The sequence below is a fragment of the Callithrix jacchus genome, chromosome 5 (assembly GCF_049354715.1).
Source record: "Callithrix jacchus isolate 240 chromosome 5, calJac240_pri, whole genome shotgun sequence".
Taxonomy (NCBI): Eukaryota; Metazoa; Chordata; class Mammalia; order Primates; family Cebidae; genus Callithrix; species Callithrix jacchus.
The window spans coordinates 42,505,776-42,528,252 of NC_133506.1; the positions used below are offsets into that span (position 1 = coordinate 42,505,776).

General features: G+C 47.9%; 1 protein-coding gene across 50 annotated transcripts in view; it reads right to left on the minus strand.

Annotated features, from left to right (window-relative positions):
• The window catches only part of ZMYND8 (zinc finger MYND-type containing 8), a 138,161-nt gene that overhangs the window by 96,705 nt on the left and 18,979 nt on the right, over nt 1-22,477 (minus strand). For 8 of the 50 annotated variants that reach the window (XM_078371860.1, XM_078371857.1, XM_078371856.1 and 5 more), the window contains exon 1: nt 6,612-6,777. The exons of 38 other annotated variants lie outside the window; for them this stretch is intronic. Coding sequence is in view for 4 of the 12 variants with exons in the window: in XM_078371840.1 (XP_078227966.1) it covers nt 6,450-6,531 (82 nt within the window). In the remaining 8 variants the exon portion in view is untranslated. Of the gene's footprint in view, nt 1-6,449; nt 6,778-22,477 lie in introns of those variants that run through there. 4 more of the 50 variants (XM_078371840.1, XM_078371830.1, XM_078371824.1 and 1 more) reach the window with 1 other exon arrangement.

Genomic DNA, 22,477 nt, shown 5'->3' on the forward strand with positions numbered 1-22,477 from the left:
GGCAGATCACCTGAAGTCACAAGATCAAGACCAGCCTGGCCAACACGGTAAAACCCCATCTCTACTAAAAATACAAAAAAAACATTAGCTGGGCGTGGTGACACACGCCGGTAATCCCAGCTACTCGGGAGACTGAGGCAGGAAAATCGCTTGAACCCAGGCGACAGAGGTTGCAGTGAGCCAAGATCGCACCATTGTACTCCAGCCTGCGTGACAAGAGACTCCATCTCAAAAAATATATATGAATAAATAAATAAACACATGTACACTTCCGCCACCATCCATCCAATTTTCACCTGCAAGGACTTGAATCCACTCCACACCTGATGGTGGTCTTGCTAACTTAGGAACAATATAATGGCACAGCCTGGTGCACCAGACATCCTAAGAAAGCTATAAATACCACAAGAGGGGAAAACTGTGCCAAGAGCACAGGGGAATAGGGTAGGATGGGATGTGAAATCCATAAAGACGTCAATTACCAAAGATGCTCCTGCCCCAGTTTTACCATTCAGCATGCAGGCTGCATGGCGCATCTGTCTCCTTGTCTGCAGGAGAGTCACTAAGGGTAGATTAACAGCATCCCTCATGGTCCAAGCAAGGCCTCCTAGCGGTTGAATTGGTGAAAAGGCAAAACATCTTCCAGCAGATTCACAAAGGAAGACAATGAACGCTTTCCCCAAATCCAGTCTACAGGATGGAACTCTCCAGCCTCACCAGGCAAGCTTCTGGAAAATCCTGAACAAATATTCAGGGTGCTACATGGAGACGCAGTCCTGAGTGGAAATTAAATGCTAACAGCAGGTACCTTGAGGGTGAACAGACCCTAGAGTCCAGAGATCAAACCACAGACATCAAAAAAGGGAGACCCAGAGAGCCCAAGGCACTGGTCCAAAGGTACACAGCAGCTAGTTAGTGGGAAAACTTACAAAAGAGATGCAGGGGTTGGCCTAGCCAACATGGTAAAACCCCGTCTCTACTAAAAATACAAAAATTAGCTGGGCGTGGTAGTGCATGCCTGTAATCCCAGCTACGTGGGCGACTGGGGCAGGAGAATCACTTGAACCCAGGAGTAGGAGGTTGCTGTGAGCTGAGATAGAAGGTTGCTGTGAGACGAGATCACACGACTGCACTCCAGTCTAGGCGACAGAGCAAGACTTCATCTCAAAACAAACAAATAAACAAAAAAGAGATGCAGGGGTGCAGCCCAAGGTGAACACATTCCTCCACAGAAACCTCCCCTCCCTCCCAGGTAAGTCCTACCGCCATTGTTCGTGAAAACTTTTTCTCCACTTGGCCTTTGACCCGACAATCTCCTCTTAAATTCTACAAATACAGTGGAAAAGGAGCAGAGGCAACATGACTGCACTGAGCGTTGTGTGCTATACCTAAAATACTCGAAACAAGCGTCCGCGGACGGAGGACTGGTCTAAGAATACATTACAGTCACATGGCCAGACACGGCAGCTCACACCTGTAATCCCAGCACTTTGGGAGGCCAAGGGGGATAGACTGCTTGAACCCAGGAGTTTGAGTGTACTGTGAACTGTGATCACGTAGGAGCACTCCAGCCTGGGTGACAAAGCGAGACCCTGTCTCTGAAAAAAAGCTTTGTAATTAAAAAAATTTTTAAGTTCTTTTAAAAGGTTAAAAAGCTCCTGGCAACATGGTGAAACTCCGTCTCTACAAAAAATACAAAAATTAGGCTGTGAGTGGTGGCTCACGCCTATAATCTCAGCACTTTGGGAGGCGGAGGCAGGCGGATCATTTGAGGTCAGGAATTCGAGACCAGACTGGCCAACATGGTGAAACCCCATCTCTACTAAAAATACAAAAAATTAGCTGGGTGTGGTGGCACACAACTGTAGTCCCAGCTACTCAGGAGGCAGGAGAATAGATTGAGCCCGGGAGGCAAAGGTTGCAGTGAGCCAAGATCGCACCACTGCACTGAAGCCTGGGCAACAGAGCAAGACTCCATCTCAAAAATAATAAATAGTTAACTAAGTGGTTCCGGCACCATTAATGGACCCATATTCCTTGCCAAAAAGAATTAATATACACATCAATGTTTGCATAAATCTGGAATATTCCTGGATGAACACAAAAGGACAACAGAGCTCAACTTGGACTACTGGTTGCCTTGGCAGAAGCTCCTGCAGGGAGTCCAGGGAACGATTATTTTCCACTCTATACCCTTGTGTACTGTATTTATCATGTACCTGGATGACACTAGGAAAATAGAGAAAATTGGCCGGGCGCGGTGGCTCACGCCTGTAATCCAGCACCTTGGGAGGCTGAGGAGAGCAGATCACTTGAGGTCAGGAATTCAAGACCAGACTGGCCAAGATGGTGAAACCCTGTCTCTACTAAAAATACAAAAATTAGCCAGGTATGGTGGTATGCACCTGTAGTCCCAACTACTAGGGAGGCTGAGGCGGGAGAATCGCTTGAAGCCAGGAGGCAGAGGTTGCAAAATGGGAAGAGAACGGGAGAAAGGGAGCAGACTAGAGAAGATCTTGCTTAAAGTCCACGACAGTGCTCCAAGGACCCTCCAACAGGCCATCATTGTATACAGGAGGGCAGCTGCTTGGGTCATGGGCCATAACTTACTTTCCCTTTGCAAAGGTGTCCTCAGTTCCAATGCTTAAAAACTTCAGGTTCCCCAGAAAATGATAAAGTCCCTCTTGAACATTAAAATTCTCTAATTTAATGGGAAAAAGGGGGGAAAAATCACTAGAGATTAATACAATTGTATGCATAGTTGGCAAGGGAATTTAGCCCAAGCCTACCAGGAAACAAAGGGGGACACCAAGGTTCTGCTCAGCAAGAGGTGTGGGGAGCTGGGTCCTGGCCCAAGGAAGCCCGCATCTGAGAGTATTCCGAACCTTCTAGTTTCAGCAAAACATAAAAACCCCAATTCTGTTTGCTGTTACAAACACATCAATTCCCCCTGGAGTTGATGAGAGTTCAGTGGTTGTATCAAAGGGGTCAAACTTTGATAGGTTCCAAACAACAAACCCATCAGTCAATGGCAGGGGATTTCAATGAAGGCTCATAGGGAGAAAAATTGGGAAATGCCTGCTGGATTCAGTATCCTTTGGAGGGATGAGACAACAGGGTGGCATGATGACATAAATGCCCCCCACTCCAGTGGGGGCTGGGCCTCTGGTGATGATGGACTGTTGGGTGTACACCTGGCTGTAGCCATGGTAACCAGGCTGCCATAAGGACCTTTTCCAGAAAGCTGAGTCAATTTTTTCTTCTTTAATGATTTAATTCTGACAAGGATACATTGCTTAGAGCATTTCATCTATAAACTTGGAACAATGACAAACAGCCACTGTCGACTGAATCATTGGGAAATGATTCACCCTGGATCTGAAAGACTTTTCTTTGGCCTTCTCTGAGGGAGTAGGACCTGTGACCCCAATGGGCTGGCTCACTTACAACCCTCTGCCTCCCACCCACGCCCCAGAAATAAGTGGTTCTGAACGAGTTAACGTGGGTGAGGGAGGAGTGCAGCCTTGTGGAGAGGGCAGAGCAGTGACTCAGGAAAACAGCTTGGCATGGGGCGGAAAGCAGCAGAATTTTCCCCTCCTTGTGATATTTTGCTGCAATTGTAATAATATGGGAAGGTCTACTGGGTATGAAGAAGCAGGCATGAGCCACCGCACTGCCTCATGCCGAGGTGTGCAGATAACAAGGTCAGGAGTTTGAGCCCAGCCTGGCCAAAATGGTCAAACTGTCTCTACTAAAAATACAAAAATTAGCTGAACATGGTGGTAGGTGCCTGTAATCCCAGATACTCAAGAGGCTGAGGCAGGAAAATTGCTTGAACCTGAGAGGCAGAGGTTGCAGTGAGCTGAGATCATGCCATTGTACTCCAGGCTGGGCAACAGAGCGAGACTCCCTCTCAAAAAACAAAAAAAAGAACCAAGCATGTGAGGAGATCCTTCCCAAGTCTGTGTCTTGTGATCCAACAGAGGTCATCCCAGAATTCAGCACTCCCTGGCAGTCTTTTGATTTAAAGGGCATCTTACTTCAAGATAACTCGGGCCCATAGCTTTCCTGAGCCGAGAGTGTTAAGAGCTAAGAGTTTCAGCCAGGCGTGGAGCCTCATGTATAATCCCAGCACTTTGGAAGCCAAGGCAGGCGGACTGCCTGAGGTCAGGAGTTCGAGACCAGTCTGGCCAACATGGTAAAAACCAGTCTCTGTTAAAAACACAGAAAAATTAGCCAGATGAGGTGGTGTGCACCTGTAGTCCCAGCTACTTGGGAGTCTGAGGTAGGGGAATCACTTGAACCAGGAAGGTGGAGGCTGCAGTGAGCCGAGATCAAGCCACTGTACTCCAGCCTGGGTGACAGAGTGAGACTGTCCCAAATTTAAAAAAAAAAGAGCTAAGAATTTCTTTCATTATATGTGATATTCTAGGCACTGTTCAAAATGCCTTTCCTGTAGTTCCCACGAAGTCACTTGCCTGAGCACAAAGCTACCAAGGAGCAGTGCTGGAATTTGAACCCAGACACTGAGACTCTGAGGGCCAGCGCCTAACCTCTGCGGCACATGGCCTTGCACTAAGAGGACCTTGTCTTCAGCTCTGTAGCAAGAAGACTCCCTAATTTAGGGTCAATGATTTAAGAGTACACTCTCATTTTGCCTTTTTTTCCCCTGAACTGCAGATAGAAGTATGGGGGCAGGGAAGGTCCAACAAACAGTTCCAGGAACCGGGAGAAGATGGAAAATCATTTGCGTCATTCGCTGGTGACATCGTTCTCTTAAAGGCAGTCTCCACGAAGCACATTCACCTCCCATCTCCAAACAGTGGCACCAGACCCCGAAATAGGCTGGGGGCTCCTTGGTCATCTCACCTCCCCCTTTCCAGCCTCCATCAAGGCTAGGCCTCCCCAGTAGGCCACATCAGGTACCCCCCCACCCCACTCCCGCCCCACCCCCACATCCGGCCGCCTGAGTCACAGCACATGCTGTTCTCCAGGGGCTAGGAAATGACACACCATTACAGGGAATTGTCTCCTCCCTCAAGGGAAAGGGCCGCAGCTGAAAGGCCGGGAGCTTCTTGTGTTTTTGTGGGTGTTAAATTTCCTTAATGATGTAGACTGCAAGCCTGCTGGAGCCTGAACAAAAGCTTGGTCCACAGGCCAAACAGGCCTGGCAGGCCACAGGAGTAGGGCAACCGACCATGTGCTTAGCCTGGTCCAGGGCAAACCAGGACACATAGGTCAAGGGCGCATGCTCTGATGGGCCAAGGTTGCAAATGAGAGAGGCAGAATTGTCACAGTGGTGGGGAATCAGCTCTCTGGTGTCAAAACGCCTTCAGACCTGGCTGTGTTCTCCAGCAGTGTGACCTTAAAAAGCCTACTCAACCTCCCTGTGCCTCTGTTCTTCTTTAAGATGGACATAATGGTACCTTGTAAAGTTATGAAGTCAATGAGTTAATTCATGTAAAGCTCTTAGTATGATACCCGGCAAATCACAAGCACCCATTCGATGCTAACTTTTTTTTTTTAACCAATCACTACTCTTCCTTTTGTTGGTTCTCTTCCACCTCCTCCTCGACCACTGCCCCCACTCTGAAAACATAGCTTGCTTTCTGCAAGGAGCATGTTAAATCAATCCCACAAGTTCAAAACTATGGAAATCGCCAGCCTGTGTAGACTGGAGCCCCAGGACATGATTTCTGCCTTTCAGTCGGACTGAAAATGCCAGCTTTCCTCCAGTAACTGTGAAGCCCAGGTCAGAAGCAGAGGCCTGCGCGGCAGCACTCTGCGTAATCACCCGTCCTCTCCTTGGCCTACTTCAAACGTGACCACACACAGCTGCTGTCCCAGAAGCAGCAAAGCAGAGCACGGTTAATCACTTCAAAGCGTTTCCCAAAGACGCAGAGCAGGTACCCAAACAGGCCTCCCTTCCCCAGGAATCTTCTGGGCCCTCCCCAACCAGTAATTACATCATAAAGAGACAAAAGTCCGGAATTTCCTCCTGGCAGAGAACAGAAGAAATTGGGAGCAAAGGTTGGGGGTGGGGAGGAGGCAAAATTGTCCTCACAGCAGAGAATGCCTAAGCCAGGAGGAACTTGTAAATGAAAACCGCTGGCGTTAGCAAATGATTATTTCCTCCAACGCTGACCATCTCTTAGACCCACAGAAACTTAATACCGGTCTACACCCCGGCTGACTTGGGCCTGCCAGAGCTGCTGGGTGAGCCCGCTCCTCCACAGGACTGCACTGGCCTGAGCTGTGCTTCTAATCAATCTCTGCAAACGAACAGGAGCTTCTGCTCCAGTGCCGGGACAGGGAGGGCTGGAATGGAAATGAGGCCGTGGAATGAAAGGTCACTCTCAACTTGGGGAAAATGGCATTTCACCAGGAACATCAAGTCCCTCGGAGGCAGAACGAGCGAGGGGCAGGGAACACCGAGAGGAAGCACTTACCTGCCATTGAGAAAGATCGGCTACTCAGAGGGCCTAGCCTCTCTTGTTCAAAAGAGAACAGAGGCTCACCCACAGCAGACATTCCTGCTTCCGGATCCTCAGCGGCCTCTCCCAGGGGGAGGAGGAAGAAGCAAAGAGAACAGGCTAAGAGTCACCACTTACCAGGCCAGCCCTGGTCTTGTACACAGTAGGTCGTCCGGCAGGACAAGGACACTGTCACCTCTTTGCAATCAGGCAGTCTGAAGCCCAGCGACTTGCCTTCATGTCCCCAGGCTTTCGGCTATAATTTATCACCCTCGACAGCAGCTCGACTGAGCTGAAAGTCTTCGGTGCTGTGTGCACCGAAGAGCCATTTATTTCGTGGGATTCTGAATAAACACGAGGAACTGCAGTGGTTCTGCTGGCCGAGGTGACAATATCAGAAGGGAGCCTGGGGGGAGGGAGACAGCTGTGGTTTGCATTTTAAAGGCGTTTTTAATATTTTTAGTAATTGTTTCCAGTTCTCTTTTAGTTCTGATGCCCCTCTCCTAGAAACGAGAAAACCCATCTTTTATACTCGAGGTATAATCCTTTCGCACTAGACACAGCCTCCTCCACCCCTCTCTCAATAATGCAGAAGTGGTGATTAAAGGGCACATTCATATGTAAAAGGCGAACTTCCAAACTCGCCTGGCAGGACAGAAATTGCTTCAATCTACGGAAAAGAGGCTGATTTACAAATGAATTCAGTGTTTAGCCCTCAACAACTAGAGGCAATTGCAACCGCGGCCCTTTCTCCTCCCCAGCTGGGATGAGGCCCTCTGGAAAAACGACAACATCGCAACAGGAATTTCCTGGATCGAGAATGCCAAGTTCTTTCAAATTTTACCAAGGCAGGGCCCAACTCCCTACGAGGAAGCACTGCCCACCACCCACCCCCTCAGCAGGCCCAGGCTCGGAAGGCTTCCTCCAACATGTGTACACAGTTGAGGCCCTTGAAACTCGACCGGAACACCACAAAGAATGTGGAGAAACCGGTTGCCTTTGGCCTTTACATTGTGGCTGGCTGAGGAGCTGGTTCTGGTGGCTGACACCCATTGGCGCTATTGATCCGGCCCGGGCCTGGCTTGGGTTCTGAAAATTGCCGGTGCTGGTGGCTTCCAAACTGCAACGGGGAATCGCGGCGTCAGAGGGCAATTCAGAAACAAAAAACAATTCCGTGCTGGCAGCTCAGAAATGGGTTGGGAGAAGAAAAGGGAAATCAGCTTCAGAAAGGGGACAGATGCAGGAAGAGCACCGATGCTAACCAAACAAGGTGCCCCACCTGCCTGGGGCCGTATGTCTAAAAGCCACCTAAAGAAAGCAAAATTCTCTATTGAAACAGTAGGGACGAAGGGCCAGGCCCTCCACAGCCACCTTTTCACATTCCTTGGGGAAGCCAAGAGTTCAGACCCAACATGTCACCCAAATTACCCTGGCCAGCCACCATGTGAAGATGCTGTGGCTGGGTGCGGTGGCTCATGCCAATAATCCTAGCACTTTGGGAGGCCGAGGTGGGCAGATCATCTGAGGTCAGGAGTTCAAGACCAGCCTGGCCAACATGGTGAAATTAAAAATACAAAAATGAGTGGGGTGTGGTGGTGCACACCTGTGGTCCCAGCAACTCAGGAGACTGAGGCAGAAGAATCGCTTGAATCCAGGAGGCTGGAGTGCAGTGAGCCGAAATCGTGCCACTGCACTCCAGCCTGGGCAACAGCGCGAGACTCCATCTCATAAATAAATAAATAAACGTAAAGATGCTTAACATCACTCAGATAGTAGTAGGGTGATTCTAAGAACAGTCCTATTGCCTACAGGGCTCAGGGGTGCAAAGGACAGACAGGGGTAGCCACTGCTGCAGGGCTTTGTAGAAAAGCCGGACAGGAAGCAACATCAATGCCCATATGCAAAACATGATACAGCCATAAACTGGAATAAAGAAGAAATCCCGTCTGCATGGACAGGTATGGTCCAAAATCTAAGTGAAAAGAGAAATCGAAATAGAACCAGGGTGAAACTTGGTCTATGAGGCTTCTGGGTTTGCAGAGACCCAGGAAACCCAGTACACACTGGACTCCTCTGAATCATTTCTGATCATGATTACATACTTAACAAAGGGGTTTTGTTGCTGTTGTTGTTTTTGAGACAAGAGTCTGGCACTGTCGTCTGGGCTGGAGTGTGTAAGGGTTATTTCTCTTCTAAGGTTTATTGCCGAGTTTAAAATGAGGAAACGGAGGCCAGCACAAGAAAATTAAATGCCAATTTATTTAACACCCGGACGAGGTTCTGTGGTCCCGGGGAAAGAGGCCAGAGAAGTCACGCTCTTTTCTCGGGCCTGGGGTTTTATAGGGAGGGAAGGCGTTCTGATTGGCTGTGGAGAAACAGGACGTGGACGGGGCAAGCTGCTATTGGTAGGTAGGCGGGATGTCCAGTGAGCGGGCTGTGCTATTGCGCAGGTTTTGGTGGGGCTTCTTTTAAATTTTGGCAGGGTTTTCTAATGGCTGGTTAGGTGCCGAGTGCAGAGTTTAGTGTTGAGTGTAGATTCTGGTGACGCGATTTTCAGGCGTGGAGAGGGATGGGTGTGTCTGAGCTCCCGGCGAGGCAACCGGCCAGGCAACCGGCCTTACAGAGTGCAGTTGTGTGATCTGGGCTCACTGCAACCTCCACCTCCCGGGTTTAAGCAATTTTCCTGCCTCAGCCTCCCAAGTAGCTGGGGTTATAGGCACCCACCACCACACCCAGCTAATTTTTTGTATTTTTTTAGTAGAGACAGGGTTTCACTATGTTGGCCAGGCTGGTCTCAAACTCCTGACCTCGTGATCCTCCCACCTCGGCCTCACAAAGTGCTGGGATTACAGGCGTGAGCCACAGCCCCTGGCCTACGAAGGTATTTTTTAATGACTTTGGGGAAACTGGGTGATAATGACAATATTTATGGAAAACTCACTGTGTGCTAGGTACTGCCCAGCCAGAGATCAGGTCTGTATCCCCTGCACCCAGCATCCAGCAGGAGCTCAGCACATGCCCTCATCATCAAGCAAACATTTTTTAAGGGCTCAGATGTTTAGAACAGTGGAAAGCACTGGTTCTCAACCACCACACTCAGGGGACATCTGGCACTGTCTGGGGACACTTTTGGTCGTCACAACTGGGCAAAGGGCATGTCCTGGGTAGAGGTCTAGGATGCTCCTAAACATCCTGCAATGCACCGGACAGCCCCGTAACAAAGAATGATCAGGCCCAAAAGTCAACAGTGCCAAGGCTGAGAAATCCTGATGGAAAGAAACTTCAGTGAGCTACCAGGCAGGTCTCACCTTGTGTAAATACACCACCCACAGAGGCGTCTGTATTCATTACGAAAGAAAATGATTGGTAATGTTTCACCTGGTGGCCCTGGCTTCAGACTTCAAAGTGAAGAAAACAATGGGACCAGTCAATCAACAGTCACTAGGCAACTACTAAACATCGGGGCTACCAGGAAAGCTGTCCCAGGAAGGCCTCTGCCCTGATAGAAGGACAGCTAGAAACATAGTAGTAACCGCTAAGTTTTTTTTTTTTTTTTTTTTTTTGATACAGAGCCTCACTCTGTCACCCAGACTGGAGTGCAATGGCATGGTTTCGGCTCACTGCAACCTCTGCCTCCCAAGTTCAAGTGATTCGCCTGCCTCAGCCTCCCAAGTAGCTGGGATTACAGGTGCCTGCCACTATGCCTAATTTTTGTATTTTTAGTAGAGACAGGGTTTCACCATGTTGGCCAGGCTGCTCTCAAACTCCTGACCTTCTGATTTGCCACCTCAGCCTCCAAAAGTGCTGGGATTACAGGTGTGAGCCACCGTACCCGGCCCATAGCTGAAAATTATCAAAAATTACTTTCCTCTTTTGCTGATTCACTGGTTTATTGTGTGTCTCCTCCAGAACGTGAGCTCAATCTCAGCTTGAGAAATCTCAGCTTGTCCATTGTTCTTTGCTGTAGCCCAGTGCCAGGCACATGGCCTGGCTCAGAAGTGCCCCAAGGTACATATTGGACTGACAAACTGAGTGCCTGTAAAAGGTGGGCCAGCCAACCTAACTCACAGCAAACTCCAGTTTTTCTTCCCCAGTCTAAAAGTTTCCTCCAGCAGATAGGAAGGCAACAGAGAGATGAAGTCAACAAGGAAATTACAAAAACGGGAGCCTGGTCGTGTCAGCCTCTGAAAGGGACCCCAGAAAAGGACATACCCTTTCAACAGGTACTCAGCCATTCTCTTCCCTAAAGAATCATTTCCCCAAAAAGTAGGGGAGTAATTATTTATAACTTGAATGGGATGGGGCCTTTCTGCTAAATGCAATTACCAAAAAAAAAAAAAAAAAAAAATCAAAGGGGGAAATCTCAGGAGGTTTTCTAAGATAACCAATTTCCTCGTTCCCCCAATTATTCTTTTTTTTTTTTGAGATGGAGTTTCACTCTTGTTACCCAGGCTGGAGTGCAATGGCGCGATCTTGGCTCACTACAACCTCTACCTCCCAGGTTCAGGCAATTCTGCCTCAGCCTCTGGAGCAGCTGAGACTACAGGTGCACCACCATGCTCGTTTAATTTTTTGTATTTTTAGTAGAGTCAGTGTTTCACCGTGTTAGCCAGGATGGTCTTGATCTCCTAACCTCATAATCCGCCCCCCTCAGCCTCCCAAAGTGCTGGGATTACAGGTGAGCCACTGCGCCCGGCCTTTTCTTTTTTTTTTTTCTGAAACAGTTTCATTCTTGTTGCCCAGGCTGGAGTGCAATGGCAGGATCTCAGCTCACTGCAACCTCTGCCTCCTGGGTTCAAGCAATTCTCCTGCCTCAGCCTCCTGAGTAGCTGGGATTACAGGTGCGTGCCACCATACCCGGCTAATTTTTGTATTTTTAGTAAAGACAGGGTTTTGCTATGTTGGCTAGGCTGGTCTTGAACTCCTAACCTGAGGTGATCCAGCCTCCTCAACTTCCCAAAGTGCTGGGGCTATAGGCATGAGCCGCCACACCCAGCCTCCCAAATATTACTGAGAAGAGCTATTGTTTCAGAATTATTTAGCAGTTCAAAAAATAAAAAAAATTTCAAAAAATAAAACCTCCACTGAGATGGCCATTTAACCAAATCTTCAGTCTTGGTTCTGGGCCCGTTTTCTTATACATCTGAGTCTGAGGATCTATTTTTCCAAAACCTCCATAGATCCTAAGTTTCCCTCTGGGTTCTCCAAGTCTGCCCCTGCTATGAGGAGCAAAAATAAGATACAGGAACTGATCTATGTGCAGACAAGCTCAGCCTCAAGTAGGAAAAGGAAAAAAAACAATTTTCAAGTTCATCTTCCCTGCATCCCATGCACATGAGTTGAGAGAAATTCAATCTGCTTCTTCCTGTCTCCATCTAGTTCCCTGGGGCCTCTCAGAGTGTCAGCATCTCACCAGGTCTGAGATGAGTCTAGATTTTTAAGATACATATTTGTCTCACAACACAGCCTCTCAGCTCTTACCAACTGCTACTGTATCTGGTCCCAACTCAAGAAATAGCAACCTGGTTGGAAATGATGGTACCCAACATGAAGTCTGGGAATGGGGAGTTATGGGGGGGGTCATTAAGGAGGGGGGCACAAAACCAGGTCAGCCTTATTAGGAAGAGAGTACTACTGACAGCTGATGCGATGAACCAGTGATCTAGAAAAGGAGCAATCAGTGGCCAGGAAACCAGTTTGGGGGAACCTACACTTTTTTTTTTGAGACAGAGTTTCTCTCTTGTGACCCAGACAGGAGTGCAATGACACGATCTTGGCTCACCGCAACCTCCGCCTTCTGGGTTCAAGCAATTCTCCTGCCTCAGCCTCCCGAGTACCTGGGACTACAGGCACGTGCCACCATGCCCAGCTAATTTTTGTATTTTTAGTAGAGATGGGGTTTCACCTTGTTGACCAGGATGGTCTCCATCTCTTGACCTCGTGATCCACCCGCCTCGGCCACCCAAAGTGCTGGGATTATAGGCATGAGCCACAGCGCCTGGCCCAAGGAACCTACACTTTTTGAGCCAGCCGAGCCAACTAAGGTGTCTGTGGGCTGAATCCAATCCCTTCTCCTCTGGCTGTCACCTTAAAATTTGAGTAAGTTGTCAATATTTAAAAATTGGCAGAAACTGCACTTTATTTTATTTTATTTTATTTATTTATTTTGAGACAGAGTCTCATTCTGTCACCCAGGCTGGAGCACAGTGGCGCGAACACAGCTCACTGCAACTTCCACCTCCTGGGTTCAAGAGACTCTCCTGCCTCAGTCTCCTGAGTAGCTGGGATTTCAGGCACATGCTACCACGCCCAGCTAATATTTGTACTTTTAGTAGAGATGGGGTTTCACCATGTTGGTCAGGCTGGTCTCTAACTCCTGACCTCGTGATCCACCCATCTTAGCCTCCCAAAGTGCTGGGATTACAGGCGTGAACCACCGCGCCTGGCCCAAAACTGTACTTTAAAATCCAGATTTCTCCTGGCTGGTGGTTGTCTCTACTCCTCACCTAGGTTCTAGCAGGATTGTCTGGTAAAAAACGAATAAATAGGGCCGGGCACAGTGGCTCACGCCTGTGATCCCAGCACTTTGGGAGGCCAAGGCGGGTGGATCACGAGGTCAAGAGATCGAGACCATTCTGGTCAGCATGGTGAAACCCCATCTCTACTAAAAATACAAAAAATTAGCTGGGCGTGGTGGCACGTGCCTGTAATCCCAGCTACTCAGGAGGCTGAGGCAGGAGAATTGCCTGAACCCAGGAGGGAGAGGTTGCAGTGAGCCGAGATCATGCCATTGCACTCCAGCCTGGGTAACAAGAGGGAAACTCCGTCTCAAAAAAAAAAGAATAAATAAATAAAATAAAATCCGGATTTCTAGCTTCTCTTTATTATTATTATTTTCTTTTTTTTTTTTTGAGATGGAGTTTTGTACTCTGTTACCCAGGCTGGAGTGCAATGGCGCAATCTCAGTTCACTGCAACCTCTACTTCCTACATCCAAGTGATTCTCCTGCCTCAGTCTTCCTAGTCGCTGGAATTACAGGCGTGTACCACCATGTCTGGCTAATTTTTTTTCTTTTTTTTTTAATAAAGATGGGGTTTCACCATGTTGGTCAGGCTGATCTTGAACTCCCGACCTCAGGTGATCCGCCTGCCTTGGCCTCCAAAGTGCTTGGATTACAGGGATGAGCCACCATGCCCGGCCAATTTTGTATTTTTAGTAGAGACAGGGTTTCACCATGTTGGCCAGGGTAGTCTCGAACTCCTGACCTCAGGTGATCCACCCGCCTTAGCCTCCCAAAGTGCTAAGATTACAGATATGAGCCACCACCTTTAAAAAGAAGCTCTAGCTTCTCTTTAAAAATAAGATCATTCACAGATGAAAAAAGGGGTTAAAGACAAAATAGGCCAGGCACCGTGTCTCACACCTGTAATCCCACCACTTGAGAATGCTAAGGCAGACAGACCCCTTGAAGTCAGGAGTTTGAGACCAGTTCAAGCCAACATGGTAAAACCCTGTCTCTACTAAGAATACAAAAATATTAGCCAGGCATGGTGGTACACACCTATAATCCCAGCTACTCGGGAGGCTGAAGCAGGGAATTGCTTAAACCCAGGAGACAGAGGTTGCATTGAGCAGAGATTACGCCACTACACTCCAGCCTGGCTGGCAAAGCAAGACTCAAAAAAAGAAAAGAAAAATCACAAGATCCTTCCACATAGGGCACCCCCCCCCATTTCCACATGGAACAATCCTCCCGGCTGCACCCTTTGGGTAAAACTCTAGATTCTTTGTTCACTAAGGTCTCCATTATTCTTAACTTTCAGATAATTAAATCTATAATTTAGTGTTTTTTCTGTCACCCAGGTTCGAGTGCAGTGGTGCAATCATGGCTCACTGCAGCTTTGACCTCCTGGGCTCCAGCGATCCTCCACCCTCAGTCTCCCAAGTAGCTGGGACTACAGGTGTGTGCCACCAAGCTCAGCAAATTTTTTTTTTTTTTTTTTTTTTTGGAGAGATGGGGGTCTCACTGTGTTGCCCAGGTTGGTCTTGAACTCCTAGGCTCAAGTGATTCTCCTACCTTGGCTTCCCAAAATGTTGGGACTACAGGCATGAGCTACCATGCCTAGCCTGGATCATTAACTCTAACCTTGAAAGGCCCTTAAAGGATGTAACAGGACAGGAGAAGCAGATGGCCAGGTCCTAAAAAGTTCAACCCCATTACAGGTATTACATAAGCTTTTTAACATTTTTATAAGCATCGACAGGGTAGTATAGACAAAAACATATCAAACTGTTATCACTGGTTACCTGGCAAGAAAAGATACAAACCTTTTTCTTTGTATACATTGGCTTGTTGTCAAGCGGATACACTGATTTTTATCGTTATCAAAGGAAAATCCAATAATCCTTAACACCTCTACCCTACCCCACATAAAGTTAGTTTTTTTTGTTTTTATTTTTGTTTGTTTGTTTGTTTTTGAGACTGTGTCTCACTCTGTTGCCCAAGCTGGAGTACAAAGGCACAATCTCAGCTCACTGCAACCTCTGCATCCCGGATTCAGGTGATTCTCGTGCCTCAGCCTCCCAAGTAGGTGGGACTACAGGTGCTTGCCACCACACCCGACTCATTTTTGTATTTTTAGTAGAGACGGGGGTTTCACCATGTTGGCCAGGCTGGTCTTGAACTCCTGACCTCAGGAAATCCACCCACCTCTGCCTCCCAAAGTGCTGGGATTACAGGCTTGAGCCACCATGTCCAGCCAAGTTAATTAGTTGCTAGTTCTTGGAAGAGATCCTTCATTCACAATGCATTTAATGAGCAGCTACCGTGAAATGCCAGTCCCCTGTTAGTCTAAAGAGGTGAGTTATTTGGTCTATCAGTCTAGAAGAGACACACAGATAAATGAGTAATGATGATAAAGCGTGCTGAAGGCTAGAGGAAGGACGGCCAGCTCTCTGGCATATCCCGTGGCACTTACCCCAGTCTGGCCTAGGTGCCAGGGGGCCTGGCAAAAAGGGAGTTCAGCAGGGCATGGGTCAAAAACACCAATTTGGGAAGACAGAAAGAGGACTGAGGTCTCCGCAAAACTTTTCAAAGAACAGGCAGGCCCAGGAGGCAATGATCAAGCAAAACTTCAAAGCTTTTATTTTAATTAATTTATTTTTTTTTTATAGAGATGGGGTTTCACCATGTTGGTCAGGCGGTTCTCAAATCTCGGGTGATCCACCCGCCTCAGCCTCCCAAAGCCACCACGCCCAGCCAAAACTTCAACTCAATAATCATACATGGAACATATTCAGTGCTGTGTCCCCTGGTGAGGTAGCTTCACTTACAGCATTTAGCACAGCACCCACAACAAATCCATTGATCTACTAAGGCTATGAACAGTGCGATCCAATCAGGCTTGCTCGAATGATGTCAATGTTCTCAATCTGTTCTCTATCAGTGATGTCTAGTAACAGCAGGCGCTAACCACCTGTGGCTGTCGAGCACTTGACACATGGCCACAGCAGCTGAGGAATGAATTTTATTTTTATTTATATTTGTTTTTTAATTTTTTTAAAAAAAAGATGGGGTTTCACCATGTTGGTCAGGCTGGTCTTGAACTACTGACATCAGGTGATCCACCCACCTTGGCCTCAAAAGTGCTTGGATTACAGGCGTGAGCCACTGCGCCCGGCCACATTTTTGTTAATGTAATTTCTTTCTCTTTTTTTTGAGATGGAGTTTTGCTCTGGTTGCCCAGGCTGGAGTGCAAAGGCATGATTTCGGCTCATCGAAACCTCTGCCTCCCAAGTAGCTGAGATTACAGACACATGCCACCCCACCCGGTTAATTTTGTATTTGTAATAGAGACAGGGTTTCTCCATGTTGGTCAGGCTGGTCTTGAACTCCTGACCTCAGGTGATCTGCCTGCCTTGACCACCCAAAGTGCTGGAATTATAGGCGTGAGCCACCCCCCCAGGCTTGTTAAAGTAAATTTAAAGAGCCATGAACAGCTAGTGGCTACTGTGTTGGAAGGCGCAGCTGCAGAAGCTTAATATTAAGACAAAGGAGCATGCCTGGCAGGCGAGCAGGAGGCTGCAGAATCATCCACCCATCCCGATTTGCCTCTAGGGACTGGGTAGTTGAATTCAAGGCACCTGATGCACAGAAATGTGCATATGGATTTGCCTTTCCTTCCTCCTTTAATCTAGCTTGGCAATTCTTAACCCTTTAGTAGGCACATGAACTTCTGATCAAAGCTGAGTACTTTCATGGGCAATTTAAGGTACTTTGAAGAGTGATTTTTGACTTTGGAACCTAAAAGAACTTCTCTGTGGGAGATGTGCAAATAAAGGGCTGAGGGCAAGAGAGGGCCTGGGTCTCCATGGACACGGTGAGGCTGGTCCTCACAGAGGTCAGTCTGGAAGGCAGCACCGACTGTGTCTCAGCAAGGTGCACATCACAGGAATCTCACAGGGCGGGGCAGGCTGTCCAGGAGAGACAGGTGCTGCAGGGCCCTGCAGTGCAACGGCAAGATCATAGCTCACTGCAGCCTCTACCTCCTGGGCTCAAGTCATCTTTCCACCTCGGCTTCCCAAGTAGCTAGCTGAGTCTGCAGAGACTACCGTGCCTGGCTTTTTTTTTTTTTTTTTTTTTGGTAGAAACATGGTCTTGCCAGTTTGCCCAGGCCGGTCTCAAACTCCTTGGCTCAAGCAATCCTCCTGCCTCGGCCTCCCAATGTGTTGGACTACAGGTGTGAGACGCCATGCCTTTAAGACTGTGTTCTTAAGGAGCCACTGCAAATTTAACGGAGAGTGGGACAATCTGACTTGTATTTTAGAAGGTGCCCACTAGAAGTGATACTAATGTCAGGAAGGAAAGAAACCAGGGGGAAGGAGCCATTTCAAAGAGTACTATGTCCCTAGAGGGAAAAGAAAGACAGCCGGGCGCGGTGGCTCATGCCTGTAATCCCAGCACTTTGGGAGGCCAAGGTGGGTGGATCACAAAGTCAAGAGATCGAGACCATCCTGCTCAACATGGTGAAACCCCGTCTCGACTAAAAATACAAAAATTAGCTGGGCATGGTGGCGCGTGCCTGTAATCCCAGGTACTCGGGAGGCTGAGGCAGGAGAATCGCTTGAACCCAGGAGACGGAGGTTGCGGTGAGCTGAGATCGCGCCATTGCACTCCAGCCTGGGTAACAAGAGCCAAACGCCGTCTCAAAAAAAAAAAAAAAAAGACAGGCTACCAGTCGCTTTACAGGGAACAGACACTTGAGCTGGATAATTACTTCCAGGCACCGGATTAATGCTGAAAACAAAGCCATCCTCTCTAGCCGAAAGGCTGCTTTTACTTCAGTCTCTAGGGTAGAAGTTCTACCCATCTGATAGACAGAGCGAAGTCATTTGTTAATTCAAAAAATATTTATTATGCACTCAACAGCAGCAGGCTTGGGGATAATAAAACAGGATAAGCAAAAACAAAAGGCAGGACTCATCATTTTGAGCTTTAAAATGAGAGGAGGTGAGGAGAGGACCTTCAAGGTATGAGTAATGGCCCTGAGGCCACAGATGGCTCTTTCATGGATCTCCAGTCAGCGTGGCTGGAGTAGAGAGAAGGGGAACATGGAGAGAAAGGAGAGTAGCAAGATGGTCAGGGGCCAGCACAGGAGGGTTTTGGGATTGTGAATCTTCATCCTAAAAGCCAAGGAGAAAACACTTAAGACTTTAAAGTTGGAAGGGACAGCCGGGAAGATGTTCCTTTCAAAAGGCTGGGAGGGTGGGGCAGATAGAGACAGTGAGAACAACTACAAGGCCACTGGAGTTCAATGGTGATAGGCTGGTTGAATGGACTGATATTTAGGATACGATACTGTAAGAAAACGACACGAAAGAGCAAAGAACAGAAGAATGAGGAATGAGTCCGTATCCCTGGGGGTGAAGATGTGAAATCTCTCGTGGACATCTGGAGTTCGAGATGCCCATGAATAGGTAGGGAGGCCAGGTAGGCAGTGGGCCCTCTCCACCGGCACTCAGAAGCAATCTACGTTGGAAACATAAACGTCTGAGTCATAAAGCTGAAGATGTGGGCAGGATCACCCAGAGAGCGGACATGCTAGGGGAGACAAGGACAAGGCCAAGCTTTCAGTGACTCCACCATTTAATGGCCGGAGGAGAGTAGGTGCCAGGGAAATAGGAAAATCAGAACTGTGGTGGCAAAGGAGGTAAAGGAAGAGTGTGCACAAGAATGATCAGCCTTGTCCACTACTGCAGAGACAGCGCAGCAGATGAGGATGGAAAACCTCCCCTGGAAAAGGCAGCATGGAGTCTCCAGGAAGCTCAGTGGGGATGTGAATACGGAAGATGGAAGCCACACTGGAGCTGGCAGGACAAAGATATGAATACAGACTCTTCTAAGTTTAGCTTGCTGGGCGCAGTGGCTCAGGCCTATAATCCCAGCACTTTGGGAGGCCGAGGCAGGCAGATCATGGTCAGGAGTTCGAGACCAGCCTGAGCAACATGGAGAAACCCTGTCTCTACTAAAAATACAAGATTAGCCAATGTGGTGTGCACCTGTAGTCCCAGCTACTCAGGAGGCTGAGGCAGGAGAATCACTTGAACCCAAGAGGTGGAGGTTGCAGTGAGCCAAGATCTCACCACTGCACTCCAGCCTGGGCAACAGAGTGATACTCCATCTCAAAAAAAAAAGAAGTTTGGCTTGAGGAAGAGATTAGAAATAGGGCAGTTGCTAGTAGGAATGATGTGGGGGTCAAAACAGCAGAGAGGGGAGACAAGTACCTTTAAAAGTCTGTAAGTCTGAGCGTGGTGGCTCATACCTATAATCCCAGTACACTGGGAGGCCAAGGCAGGAGGATCGCTTGAGCCCATGAATTGCAGACCAGCCTGGGCAACACACCAAGACCCTGTCTCTACAAAAATATTGAAGAATTAGGCATGGTGGCATATGCAGGTGGTCCCAGTTACTCAAGAGGCTAAAATGACTGGATCGCTTGAGGCCATGAGTTTACAGCTTCAGTGAGCCGGGATCATGCCATTGTACTCCAGTCTGGGCAACACAGCGAGCCCCCATCTCAAAAAAAGAAATAAATACAACACAAAAAAATTAAAATATGTATATTTTTCAAAAGGTAAACAGTTACTCTATGACCCCACAATTTCACTGTTAAATCTATACCCAAGAGAAATGAAAATGTATCATCTCTCAGACACAAACACTCACCGCAGCATTATCCCTACTAGCCAGAAAGTGGACACGACTCAAACGTCCACCAACACATCAATAGGTAAACAAAGTACAGCATATCCATCCAATGGAGCATTATTCAGTCATAAGAGGAACTACACATGCTCCTCAACTCCCGATGCAGTTACAGATCATAAACCCACAAACTGAAAGTAACATAAAGTCAAAAATGAGGCCAGGCACAGTGGTTCACACCTATAATCCCAGCACGTCACGAGGCTGAGGCCAGAGGATCACTTGAGTCCAAGACTTCCAGACCAGCCTGGGCAACAGCCTGGGCAACAGGCTGTTTTGTGTCTACAGAACATATACGTATATATGGGGGGGGTGGAGAGAAAGAGAGAGAGAGAAAAAAAAAACACATAAATTTAAGCCAGACATAGTGGTACACTCCTATAGTCCTGGCTACTCCAGAGGATCCCTTGAGGCCACCACCACGCTCCAGCCTGGGCAACACCATGAGACCCCATTAGAACGCAAGGGAGGCAGCACTTTGGGAGGCTGAGGGGAGCAGATCACTTGAGATCAGAAGTTCGAGACCAGCCTGGCCAACATGGTGGAACCCAATCTCTACTAAAAATACAAAAATTAGCCAGGCATGGTAGTGGGTGCCTGTAATCCCAGCTACTCGGGAGGCTGAGGCAGGAGACTCACTTGAACCAGGAGGCAAAGGGATGCAGTGAGCCAAGATTGTGCCACTGCATTCCAGCCTGGGTGACAAAGCAAAAAACAAAAAAGGAAGGAAGGATGGGATGGAAGGGAGGGGGAAGAAAGGAAGGGATGGAAGGGAGGGGGAAGGAAGGAAGGGAAGGAAGGGATGGAAGGGAGAGGGAAGGAAGGAAGGAAGGAATCTAATATACTTAACCTAGAAATCATCATAGCTTAGCCTAGCCTACCTTAAATGTGCTCAGAACACTTACAGTTGGGCAAAATCATCTAATACAAAGCCTACTGTATAATCAAGTGTTGACTATCTCATGTTATAGAATACCACACTGAAAGTGAAACAGGATGGTCATATGGATTGTTTACCCTCGTGATCATGTGGTTGACTAGGAGGTGCCAGGCACCCCAAGAGAGTCTCGTACTGCTGCTAGTCCAAGAAAAGATCAAAACTCCAAAATGCCAAGTACTATTTGTACTGAGTGTACCACTGCCGCACCACTGTAAGTCACGGACTGTCTGTACTGATGATCTATGCTACAAGAATGTGGATGAGCCTTGAAAACATTATTCTAAGTGAACGAACTCAGACCAAAAGGTCACATACTGTATGGTTCCATTTATATGAAATGTCTAGCATAAGCAAATCCACAGGAACCGAAAGTAGACTGGTACTTGCCAGGCACTGGGGTAAGGGGGAATGGGAAGTGACTGCTAATGAACATGAAGTTTCTTATTGGGGGTGATGAAAATCTAAAATTGACTGTAGTATTGGCTGCACAACTCTGTGAAAATATATTAAAATCCATCAAACTGGCCAGGCACAATGGCTCACACCTGTAATCCCAGAACTTTGGGAGGCAGAGGCGGGCGGATCATGAGGTCAGGAGTTCAAGACCAGACTGGCCAACATGGTGAAGCCTCATCTTTAATAAAAATACAAAAATTGCCAGGTGTGGTAGCAGGCGCCTGTAATCCCAGCTATTAAAGAGACTGAGGCAGGAGAGTCACTTGAACCTGGGAGGCGGAGGTTGCAGTGAGCTGAGATCCCGCCACTGCACTCCAGCCTGGGCAACAGAGTAAGACTCCAAATCAAAAAAAAAAAAAAAATCAAACTATTCACTTTAACTGGAGAATTGGGCCAGGCATGGTGGCTCACACCAGTAATCCCAGCACTTTGGGAGGCCAAGACAGAAAGATCACTTGAGCCCAGGAGTTCGAGACCAGCCTGGGCAGCATAGTGAAACCTCATCTTCACAAAAAATGTATAAATTATCCAGTGGGGGTAGTGCACGCCTGTAATCCCAGCTACTTGAGAGGCTAAAATGGGAGGATCGCTTGAACCAAGAAATCAAAGCTACGGTGAGTCGAGACAGCACCACTGCACTCCAGCTTGGTGACAGCGAGAGACTGTCTCAAACAAATAAACAAAAATAAAGGAGAATGTATGATAGAGGAATTTCATGTCAATAAAGGTGTTTTTATTTTTATTTTTATTTATTTATTTAATTTTTTTTTTTTGAGACGGAGTTTCGCTCTTGTTACCCAGGCTGGAGTGCAATGGCGCGATCTCGGCTCACCGCAACCTCCGCCTCCTGGGTTCGGGCAATTCTCCTGCCTCAGCCTCCTGAGTAGCTGGGATTACAGGCACTCACCACCATGCCCAGTTAATTTTTTGTATTTTTAGTAGAGACGGGGTTTCACCGTGTTGACCAGGATGGTCTCAATCTCTTGACCTCGTGATCCACCCGCCTCTGCCTCCCAAAGTGCTGGGATTACAGGCTTGAGCCACCGCGCCCGGCCGCCATTTTTATTTTTTTAAGTCTATGAAGTACTGGATCTCTACGTTCCCAGGAAAGCTCGGGATTGGTAAGGGGAGTCACAGGAAGTTGAAGGGGGCTTATTGCACTCACACACCCCCACAGGCCATGACACCTGGTCTTTCCAAACTGACCACCTCAAGTCATCAGTAAAGGATCCACTACCAATGGAGAACAATGAAGGAATGACGATTTTAAACTATCCGGCAATAAAAAGGCCTCAGCCCTGATACGTTTATTCTACAGGCATTTAGAGAGGAAAAAAGAAGAGA